At 66.1% G+C, this 11,194-nt stretch overlaps 1 protein-coding gene across 1 annotated transcript; it reads right to left on the reverse strand.

The window, feature by feature from the left end:
• Positions 1–1,003: 1,003 nt before the first annotated feature.
• Positions 1,004–8,994, reverse strand: CBX2 (chromobox 2). Its single transcript, XM_062216968.1, has 5 exons — positions 8,902–8,994; positions 8,786–8,829; positions 7,958–8,023; positions 6,060–6,165; positions 1,004–5,025 (listed from the first exon to the last, which is right to left on the reverse strand). The coding sequence occupies exons 1-5, from the start codon at positions 8,971–8,973 to the stop codon at positions 3,727–3,729; spliced, it is 1,587 nt and encodes a 528-aa protein (XP_062072952.1). The 5' UTR covers positions 8,974–8,994; the 3' UTR covers positions 1,004–3,726.
• Between the last annotated feature and the right edge of the window lie 2,200 nt (positions 8,995–11,194).

Here is an 11,194-nt window from a genome sequence, read left to right on the forward strand (position 1 = left end):
AGGGCAACGCGGGCGCCTGCTGGCCGGCTCGCTCCTTCCCAACCCCCGGCGGCAGCTCTCAGACCCAGCACTGGGTGCTGGCCACGCTTGCTCTCCTCCTAAACAAAACCGCAGGTGAAGAAGCGACTTCAGCTGAGCAGGTGTCTCCGGGCTGGCGGGGCTGGGGGCTTGTGTTTCTGCTTCTAGTGGGAGGGTCCTCCCGGCCCAGCACGCGCAGGCCTCCCCGGGGCGACCGACTGGGCGAGGGGCGAAAGCCCAACCTCTCGCTCCACTTCAGAGCAGCCTGGTCCTCCCTGCGTGGGCCGGCCACGAAGGGTCTGGCCACCAGCAAACCCCTCCGCTGGGAGCCCCGCAGGGGCGCCCCTGCGACTCCCCTGGAATTTTACAGCTGCGTCCATCTGAAGTGCTGCCACGCGTGAGCATCTTCCCAGCGGTGCCTTCGGGTGCCACGGGCGAATCGATTTGCTGGAGCTGTCTCCGGAAGGGAGCTGTCTTCAGGGGCAGGTACCGCCCTTGGGCTCGGCAAAGCTTCCTCCCTCGCCCTCACCATCGCTGGGAGGCCATTCCCTCCCCTACCAGACCCAGCCACGCCCACAGCCCCTTGGGCCGCTGTGGTGGGGGGTCTGCCCTGTGCCTTGCAGGATTCCACGGCGCCCTTGTCCTGGCGGGGGGCCACTGGCACTGGGACACCCTTGTCCTGGCGGGGGACCACTGGCACAGGGACACCCTTGTCCTGGCGGGGGGCCACTGGCACTGGGACACCCTTGTCCTGGCGGGGGGCCACTGGCACAGGGACGCCGCCCTTTGCTCAGAACCTTCCTGGCACCCGGCCGATCGGCCGAGCCCAAGCCTTTGGTTCTGCTCAGCACCACCCTCCCGTCCAGGGCCACGTGGGCAATCCACCTCAAGAAAGGGAACGTGAGGTCCCCCGTGTCCCCAGCGGTCACACACAAGGCACGCCAGGCAGCAAAGTTTTAAAAAAAATATTTATTGATATCTAAGAGTTAACAAAATGATGCAAACCTGTGACACCCTTTGCTAATTTCTCCAGCAAAAATAAATTAACATCGCCCTAAAGAAGCTGCACCTATGCTAGTGTTAGTTCCCCCCAAATACTCAGAAAGCTCTAGGGTCATGAGGCGCACTTGAAAGTCTGCTCGTGTAGGCACTGCCTCCCCCCTCCCCAAGCCGTGAGGGGCTCCCTGGGGGGCACACTGCCCTGGACTGGCTGGTGCTGACCACGCTGGGCTGCTGTCCTTCCAGCGAAGCTCTTAAGTTTTCCCAAGGCAATGAAGCAAACAGCCACAGTTTAAGGCAATTACATGTGGCCTATATGGGTGATTTGGCTTTTTTTTTTTTTAATTAAAAAACCACAAATCCAGCCAGTGATTGGCATGGGTTGAAAGGTCAGGCCCAGCGCCCTCGCTAGTCAGATCAGGATTTTGAGTGTAACTAAAGCAAGCAACACTCTTTTTTGGTACCAAAAATATATATATAAAAATATCTGAACCCTCTAAGGAACAGGACAGACGAGCCATTTCTTCCTACATGATACAGAAGCAAACAAAGACAAGATGGGGTAGGAACGTATTCGACGCACACACACCGTGCTAAGCCTCACCTAGGACCCCAGGGAGGGACACGGCAGATCAGATGGGTGACCGATGCCTAGCTACACACAGATAGCAGCAAATAAAAATACAAAAAGTACTACTTTTATTTATTGGTAAACACAGACATCCCACTGCGCATCTGATGCAGTGCCCTGGCAGAGGCTGGGGCCGTGTGTGCACCTGCTGGCCACAGCGCCAGGAAGACACGGGGCGCAGTGAGAAGGCAAAGTGGCTGGGGGTAAGGTGTTCGCAGACTCAAACTTTGGGATTGCAGAAGCTGGTAAACAAAGGCACCAAATCAGGGCAGGGGAGGTGGCCGGTGGGGACAGGCACCCCCACTTCCCTGACAGCTCAGAGACCCGAGGGCGTGGCAGGGAGCTGTTCCCCTGGCCTTGGGGCCGCCATGGCAGGAAACACGCCATAAGCTTGGGGTTCAGTTCCCTTGAGAAAGACAGCGAGGCACTGGCTGTCGGGAGCCAGGAGCCCAGGCCACTGGATCCACTTCCCAGGACACACAGTGAGCTGGTCTCTCCCCAGAACAGCACAGGGGCCAACTGGCCCTCGCTGCCTCCTTATCAGGACCCCCAGGCCTCCAGTCTGCAGACAGGGGCACCAGACCAGGGGGCTGCGCCCAGACGGCCCTCGATGCAGTCACGGACAAGGTCTGTCCACAAAGGCACGCCGTTGAGCTCAATTTGGCTTCACCAAGGCCACCTCTTGCTATTTGGCATGGAGGGTGAGGGATCAGCGGGGCCTGCAGGTGAGGCCCTGCCATTCTTTTTGGCATCACAGAGACCCAGTGACCAGACTGCCCTCTGCTGCCACCTCCAGTCTCCAGGCCACCCACGGACTACCTCTCTGCCCCAAGCTGGCCTCTCGGGACAGCAACTCGGACACCAGTCTTGGGTGGCCCCAAAACACAGGCATCTTGGTGGGGGGCAGTTGGGAAGAGGCTCGGTCCTGAGCACTTGCCGTTCTCCGGGAGGGGTGATAAGGGCCTCAGTGCCACGGCTGGCAGATAGAGCCAGTCTCCCTGGGGACCTTCTGCCAGGGGGCCCCCCAGATGGCACAGGGACAGGGCCTCTCAGTGAAGAGCAGGAAATGAACCCCCAAGGTGGGGGGATTGTCAGGGGAGGCGGCATCCAAGGACTGGCTCGTCTGGCTCAGCAAACTCCTGCACCACCTCTGGGAGCTGGCGGACGGCAGGACAGCCCCGCAACTGCTGTCTTCCGGTGCCTCGGGGCCAGCCTGCGGGGTCACGGGGAGAACCCAGCGGCTGGAGGAAGACTCGCCACAGAGATCCGCTCGCAGCCCAGTCCAGGCCCAACCACTGCCCCCAGCCAGCAGAGCTGTGCACCCTCCCCAATCCTGGAACCCAGAAGCGCCCCAGTGGGCCCTGGGCAGGGGCACAGGCCAGCAGGAGAGGCGGCAGTGACATCTGTTCTGTCCCCAGAGCCGCTCTTCAGATGGAAGAGCCCTGGGACCAGCCGCCCCCTCACCCTCAGTGGACTTGTGGGCCAACAGGGCTGGGGCTGCAGGTGCTCTCCTGAGCTGGGGACAGACAGCACCCAGGCCACCCCCTTCCGGCTCCTGAACTCACCCCAGCAGCTGCCAGCAACCGTCCTGACATTCAGGCCATGGCCCTCGGCTGCCAGGAACAGGGTCCACCCCCTTGCCCTTGACTGCCCAGGCACCGTGTTGGAAGGGGGAGGGGTCACCCCTGCTCCACCCTCTAGAGCCTGGAGAACCACCAGCAGAACCCTTCCTGCATAAGCCCACCCCCACCCCCTTCTCTTCCACCCTGGGGCACAGCCGTCGGGCCGGGCCAGGAGACCCCCTTCCGGCAATCGGGAGCCGGGCTGTGGGCTGCCGCCTGCCGCACAGACTGCCGGGGCAGCCCAGGCTTCCTGAGTGGAAGGGTGAAGCAAGGCAGGGGCCCAGAGAGGTAGGACGCTGAGGGGCTGCAGCCCTGCCCCAAGCCCAGGTCAGGGGGCGTCTAGGGAGAAGTCCCTTGTGAGCCTGCCCAAAGGAGCCCCCTACCCTCCTCCTGACACAGTCCCCGAGGGGGTCTGGGCTGCGGGCCGGCAGCCGGGGCAGCTGGGCCGCGGGGGCTTCAGTAATGTTTCAGGCTGAAGAAGCCCACGCTGGTGGGGGACTCCTTCACGGTGACAGTGATGAGGTTCGCGGTGACATCAGTGACAAAGACGTGCTCGATGAGGCTGCGTGGGGGCTTCCAGTCCTGGCTGGTCTGGACGGACACGGACAGGTTGTGGCCGGCGCTGGGCAGCGAGGCGGAGTCAGGGTCCGAGTCGGAGCTGCTGTTCTCCTCGCCCGTGCTCATCTCCAACAGCGCGGCCGCCTTCCGGCCTTCGCCAGGGGCCGCGTGGCCATCCTGCCCGCCGGGGGTGACGCTGCCCTTGACCCCGTCCCTCTTGCCCGTGGGGGCGGGCAGAGCCGAAGCCCTGGAGGCCAGCCTCTCACCTTTGCTGGCGTCTGCGGTCACGCTGCCCCCACTGCCTGCTGTGGGGGCACCCCCGGCGCCTTTCCCCGAGGCGGGGCTGGAGGCAGCGGGGGGGCCGGCCTTGGTGGCAGCGGCCTGGCGGGCGAGCAGGCCCACCCCGGGCACGCCGTTCTTGACGCTCTGTAAGTCTAGGACCTGCAGGCTCAGCTCCTGCGTGGGTGCTGGCTGGGGACCGGGGCACCCAGCGGGCACCTTGCCACCGCCGTGGGCGTGGGGGGGCCCCACGGCGCTCCCCGCTTTCTGCTCTGGGGCCCCGCCGCTGGGGACCTTGGGGACTTTGCTTCCTGGGGGGCTCAGCCCCAGCTCCGCTTTCTGTGTCCTCACCTTCAGGTCCAGCCCGAGGCCACACTTGGTGGCGGCCTGGGCCTTGAGCGCCAGCCTGCCGGCGGCCTGCGCCTGGCCCTGGCTCATCCGGTTCATGTAGTGCACGATGGAGCTCTGCCAGCTGATGCCGCCGCGGCTGGGGCTGCCCGCCATGCCCTTCATCAGGCTGGCCAGGTTCTCTGCGGTGGCTACGGCGCTCGGGCCGCCGCAGGCCTCCTTGGTGTGGGCCTTCAGGGCTGCCAGGCCGGCCACGGGGGCGCTGAGCGGCGGGGGCCCCAGGTCCTTGCGGGCCGTCTTCAGCACCTTGGCCAGGCTCACGGGCCTGCGCGCCGCCTTCTGCTCCGGGGGCAGGGGCTTGCGCCCCCGCTTCTTGCGCACCGGGTCCTTCAGCTCCGGCTTGGCCACCAGGATCTGCGCCTTCTTCTGAGGCACCGGGTGGGTGTCGCGGCCCCGGGGGCCCCTCTTGGCGTCCAGGTCGCTGTCGTCCTCTTCGTCCGAGGAGGAGGAGGAGGACGTGGAGGAAGAGGAGGAGCTGCTGGATTTGGACTTGCAGGGCGTGTCGGATTCCTGGAGGGAAATCGGACGGCGTCTCAGCCTCCCTGCCTGCTCGCACGGTCCCCCGAGCCCCGGGCACCTGGAGGCCAGCGCCTCACGTGGGCAGCCGAGGAGCGGCTCGCCGCCGGGTGGCTCCAGGAAAGGCTTCAACTATAGAAAAAGATGGCACTGGAGACGGCAGGGGAACGGCCCCCCCATGTCCCGCCCACGCCCGGCTCTCACGGGGATGCAGGTGTAGCTGCAAGACTCCCGTCTCTGGGGGCAGCCGTGAGCACGCCGGCCGTCCCGCGGCCAGCCCCGGCCACCCAGCGCCTGCCAGCCCCCAGGTCAGCAGAGTACTGCCTTCCGCACCTGCCGCTGCTCCCCCCAGCGAGGTCCCCACGCTGCCCCCAGAGCTCAGAGCAGGCAGGGGCTGCCTCATCCAACCAGGAGGGTCCAGGCCTCAGGGGGGCCCCGCACACAGCGGGACTCCTGCACCCCCACCATCCTGCTGGAACATCCACTTCAAAGACAAAACGAAGCCACAGACCTTAAGACAGGGAACCCACACTCTCCTAGAAGGGGGTCTTTCTAAGTGGCTCGGCTTGTGGTCTCCAGGCAGCGGCCTGGAGAAAGCAATCAAGGGGACACTGGGACCAGGGCCAGGACCCCGCCCCTCCTGCCTCGCCACGTCACCAGCATCGGGAGGAGCAATGCCTCAGACTGGAGGTGCGTGCACCCCCACCCCACCCTCCATGCCGGGGACGCTGGCAGGCAGCGCTGGGTGCAAGCAGCCTTGCTTTCCATGCACCGGAGACAGGCCTGGGGCCCCAGCGTCCTGGCTCCACCGGCTGCCCCGTGAGGGCCCCTAGGCCACACTCACACCTGCTTCCTGTTTCCTGGTCAGCTGTTGGGGCCGGGCAGCCGCCAGGCGTGACCCTGCTGACGGGCAGAAAGCGGACCGACAGCAGCAGGAAGCGGCTCCGGAGTGGGCTGGGGAGATGTCCACAGCGGCCGCAGGGCGGGGGGCCTCCCGCAGGCCGCAGCCCGCAGCCCGCAGCACCCACCTTGAGCTTGGCGCGCCGGCTGCAGGCCGACATCACCGTGTGCTTCCGTGGCCGGCCCCTCGGCCTCTTGCCCCTCTTCCGGTTCTGCGCCTCCTTCTCGTGCTCCCTGAAAACACAGCACCAGTCACAGTAGGGGGGGAGTGGGGCACGTGCAGAGCCCCCCACCCCACGGGAGCCCCACGGCTCCTGGCACCTCCCTGACGGACGGCCCAGCCCTGGCCATCGGCATGGCCGGGAAGACACACCCGGCAAACAGCACGACGACCCCCCGGTGGAAGTCCAGACCCCACTCTGCAACGCCTCGTGGAGCCCTTCTGGGAGCCAACCTATCCCCTTCGAACTCGGGTAAAGATGAGCCCGAGAAATAAAAAACATCATGTCTCGGGGAGCCTACCGCGGGCTAACGAGACGCAGCCCTTGGGGTCCCCCGGTCCACACAGGAGAAGGAAGCTCGGGGCAGGGAGACGCCCGCACTCCCCTCCACACCTGTGCACCTGAGCCCTCACTGGCCCCGGGAGCAGGGACAGCACCAGCCCCAACGCCGCCCGTGGCTCTCCCCGTCTCCCTTCCCCAACACCCCTGTTCCTACTGCTCTCAACGGAGATCCCAAAGTGGCCACGGACACCGGCGCCCCACACAATGCCCCTGGTGCAGCCCCAGCCCCCAGCGAGCCTGTCTTTGGGACTTCGGTCCTGGGAAGGGGCCCGATCTGAAGACTGGGAAGCCGAGAGAGGCGCCTCGGGCCGTCCGGAAGGCAACTTCCCGAGGATCCGATTCACACACCAGGCAAGGCTTCCCCACAGCCGTGGCTCCCGACCTGGGATCTCCGGGAAGACGATGGGGCTGTGAGCCCCCGGATACCGCCTTGTGCACGGCAGGCTTGGAAGCTGTGACCTCCCCCTCCGCACAAAGGCCATGTCTGCCCTGCACCCAACAGTGGGCAAGCTCAGAGGGCGCTCTGGTGGGCGGAGGGCAGGACACCCCAACCCCACTGCCCTTTCTCCAAGATGCAACCCAGACTCCTCGCGGGCATCTCTTGGACACCTCTGCTCGCGGCTCTGCTACCGCCGGGAGGCAGGTCAGGGACCCCCCCCCCCCCCCCAGGATCCTGCCTTAAACACCCACAGCCCCGCCCCTGAGGCTCCTAGCACCCAAGCTGTAAATTAAACGGGAGACAGTGGAGCTGCTGGGAAGACTTTACCAGAGGCACGGACACAAAGGTGCCAGTTATGTCAAACTGCCTGGAAAAACGGAATTGGAAGATCAACTGCATTCAGAAAAAATTTAAAAATCCACACATCCGGGGAACAGGCATCTCCTACGGAGTTTTTGAAGACCCCGCTCGCGCACCCTCACCGTGGGCCTCTGGGAGACCCGAATGTCCAGCTTCCAGCGTCCCCAGGGAGCGGTCTGTGCAAACAGCCGACACCACTCAGAGCTCAGAGCACGCCTGCCGGCTCGGCCGATCCCCCTGCCAGGCACCCGCACAGCGCATCCACTGCCCACCCTGGACCACCGCTCTCTACAATGGCCGTAACACCTGGAACCCCAGCCCCAAGCCGGCTCTCAGGGGGTCACCCAGGATCTTCAATAAAGTTCATGGGAAATGTGCGTGAGAGTTAAAAAAAGCCAAACACCACGCACGCACCTCAAGAAGCTTTTCTGCACCAAAAGCAACTCCTCTTTTAATTCAGTTTCTGCGGGAACTTGCTGCAGCCCGGGACAGGCCCTGGGGAGCCCCCTCCCAGAGGGGCGGGGCGGGGCCGTCTACCATCCCAGTGGTTCTTAGTGTTAGCCCAGACTGCCCAAGACCGCACGGCGCTGGCCGCGGCGACCTCGGATTCAGCCGCGCCCGCCCCCGGCCCCCCAGCCCCCCAGCCCCCCGGGAGCTTTCTCACTTCTTCTGGAACGCCAGGAGCAGCCGAGGGTCCAGGATGTTCTCCTCCGGCTCCCAGCTGTTATGTCTGGAAGGCAAGGAGGGGGCGCGTCAGACCCCGGCTGCGACCCTCGGACCCCGGGCAGCCACGGGTTTGAGGGCAGGGGCGCCGCGGCGGTCCCCAACCGCAGGCCCCGGGGGCCCTCGCTGCCACCCCAACCCCCCAATTAAAACAGGCCACAAGAGGGCTCCCGCAGCTGCGCCGGCGAGGAGAACACGTTCCCGTAAAACGCAAACTTGCAGAGAGGGAATCCCCAAAGCCTGGCCGGGAGCCAGGGCGGGGAGGCCGAGGCGACCGCGCCGCGGCCCGGACCGAGAACAATGTGGCCGGGCGCGGGCCGGGGCGCCGCGGGGGACGCGCGGAGTCGGGTGCCGCGGCCGCTGCCACGGCCCCTTCCGGGGACACCGGATTCCCTCCCCTCCATTCAAAGAGAGGAGGAAAAAAAGAAAAAAAAAGCGGCCTCGCATCCATCAATAGGAAGCTCAGGTTACAGCGGGGAAATATGCACGGGAGGAGGGGGCTTGGGCCGGGCGGGGGGCGCATGCAACAAATGGGCGCGGAGCGGCGCGCGCAGCGCGGGGCTCGGCCGCGGCCCGAGGGGAGTCCGGGCCCCAGGCCGCCCAGTCCCGCGCCCCGCGGGGATGAAAACAAAGGGCGGCCCCCGAGGGACCGGGCGCCCCGGCGCCGCCGAGCCCAGGGAACTCCGCGAACTTCCCGCCCCGCGCGCGGACGTCCCCGGCCCCCGGCGGGCGCGGCGGGGCGAGCGGGCGCCGCGTGGTGGGAACTCACTTGGAGGACCAGCCGCGCCACTTGACCAGGTACTCCAGCTTGCCCTGCGGAAGAGAAGAGGGGCGCGTGAGCCGGGGCCGGGGGCGGCCCGGGGCGCGGGGGCCGCACGCACGCACCTTGCGCAGCCTCTTGCTCAGGATGCACTCGGCGGCGAAGACCTGCTCGCCCACGCTGCTCAGCTCCTCCATGCTGCCCGCCCCGCCCGCCGCGGCGCCCGCCGCCCCGCACCGCCGCCGCCGCCGCCGCCGCCGCCGCCGCCGCTCTCCCGCCGGCCGCACACAAAGCACCGCCCCCGCCCCGCGCAGGCCCGCCCCGCGCACGCGCGCCGCCGCCCGCCCCGCGCGGGGCCCGAACCCGAGCCGGGCCAATGAGCGCGCGGGGGCGGGCGCGGGGCGGGGCGCGCATTGTTCGAGGCGGGCTGGGCCTCGCGCGCGCGGGCCGGGGCCGGGGCCGGGGCGAGGGCGCGCGCGGGGTCCGGGCGCGGGGTTGCGAGATGGCCCCCACCCACCGAGCGCCGTTAGGCCCCCCGGAGCGCGCGCGGTCCCGTCTGGGCTCCGCGTTCCGAGCAGAAAAACGCTGTTATGGCCCGAGGGGCGCGCGGCTCTCGGCGAGTGGACCCCGGGTTCCCTGGGGGAGTGCGGGGGGGGGGGCGGGGCGGGGGCTGGGCAGGGAGGGGGGGAGCGCGGGGGACGCGGAGCTACAGAAGCGGAGCGCGCCCCCTTCTCCAAAAAAAAGGCGGGAGAGGATAGGCAGTCTCCCGAGGCAGCGGGCACCGCGGTGGGCAGCCGGGCCCGCGCACGGGCGGACGGGGCCGCTGATGACTCGGGAGTGGGCAGTGGCCAGCCCGCCGGCACGCTTGGTCCTGGCCGGGAGTGCGGGTGCGTGCGAGCGTCGTCCCTCGGAGCTGCTCGCATTTTGAGTTGGAGCGTGGCCCTTGCCCAGCGAAGGGGTGGTCCGTTAGCCTCGGCCTCCCCGCACCGACGCGGGGGTCGCTCCGGAAAAGCCTCTTTCCCGCGTCGGTTGTAGGAGCATTGCGTGCGGTGCTGGGCCCGGAGAAGCCGCGTCTTGGTGCTGGGTCGCTGCGCTGGTGGAGAGCGTGCGCCGGTCCAGCCGGCCAGAGGCCGCTTCTGCCGGGTGCCCTGGAGAGAGCGCCGTGGGCCCGGAGTGGGCAGTAGGAGCTGGGCGGGGCGCGCCCTGGTTTGGGGGCCAGATTGGCCTCTGGGTGACAGAGCCGGCGCAGGTCAGCCCCGTTGGTGTCCCGGCCTGAGCGACTGGGCAGCGTGCTGTGGGTTGTGCACACAGAGTCCTCAGGTCGCTGGCCCCTGGCTGGACAGTGTCCCCTCCCGCTTCCTTGCAGAGTTCTCTGTGGGTGTCGGATTTTGCCCTGGACGCGTCCAGTGTCCTCCTGGTCTGCGGTGCGGGCGACGCCAGCTTATCCCCTCCCACCTGCCTGCCTTCATTTCTTAAGGAAAAGCTTAAGGGGGGGGGGGGTTCTTTCTTCCCCTAAGAGATAAAATTGGCCGGCGCCGCGGCTCACTAGGCTAATCCTCCACCTAGCGGCGCCGGCACACCAGGTTCTAGTCCCGGTCAGGGCACCGATCCTGTCCGGTTGCCCCTCTTCCAGGCCACAGCTCTCTGCTGTATGTCCACAGCTCTTTGCTGTGGCCAGGGAGTGCAGTGGAGGATGGCCCAAGTGCTTGGGCCCTGCACCCCATGGGAGACCAGAAGCACCTGGCTCCTGCCATCGGATCAGCACAGTGCGCCGGCTGCAGTGCGCCTACCGTGGCGGCCATTGGAGGGTGAACCAACGGCAAAAAAGGAAGACTTTTCTCTCTGTCTCTCTCTCACTGTCCACTCTGCCTGTAAAAATAAATAAATAAATAAATAAATAAAATTGTCTCGGGTTCGATAATCACATATTGGGGGCAGGGAATGTCCTGGAAGGTTTAACACACACATCACCTCTCCGATTCTGAGTGCCCAGTCGGGTACCAGAAGGGATAATTCATTTGAAGAAACAAATATGGCGGATTGGACTGGACTGAAATCATCAGATAACCAGAGCAGGGCATGATCGGAAGGGTGGGAAGTGTCCCGAACAGAGCTGGGGAGGGGCGGTGAGGCAGAGCCCCTCCGATCAGTTGTGTAAAAATGCAGGGTTCTGTTGCATCTTAAGAATTATCACAGGCCAGATCAGAAGTGGAGCGGCTCACTAGGCTAATCCTCCGCCTGCGGCGCCGGCACACCGGGTTCTAGTCCCGGTTGGGGCGCCAGATTCTGTCCCGGTTGCCCCTCTTCCAGGCCAGCTCTCTGCTGTGGCCCGGGAAGGCAGTGGAGGATGGCCCAGGTCCTTGGGCCCTGCACCCCATGGGAGACCAGGATAAACCACCTGGCTCCTGCCATCGGATC

Source organism: Lepus europaeus, chromosome 18, assembly GCF_033115175.1.
Source record: "Lepus europaeus isolate LE1 chromosome 18, mLepTim1.pri, whole genome shotgun sequence".
NCBI classification, from domain to species: domain Eukaryota; kingdom Metazoa; phylum Chordata; class Mammalia; order Lagomorpha; family Leporidae; genus Lepus; species Lepus europaeus.

Bases quoted from the DNA above. Each gene is read 5' to 3' on its own strand.
- CBX2 (XM_062216968.1), bottom strand. From the start codon at position 8,973: ATGGAGGAGCTGAGCAGCGTGGGCGAGCAGGTCTTCGCCGCCGAGTGC. The intron at 8,024-8,785 runs GTGAGTTCCCAC...CTTGCCTTCCAG, and splicing joins TGGCGCGGCTGGTCCTCCAA to ACATAACAGCTGGGAGCCGG. The intron at 6,166-7,957 runs GTGAGAAAGCTC...CTGTGTTTTCAG, and splicing joins CTCCTGGCGTTCCAGAAGAA to GGAGCACGAGAAGGAGGCGC.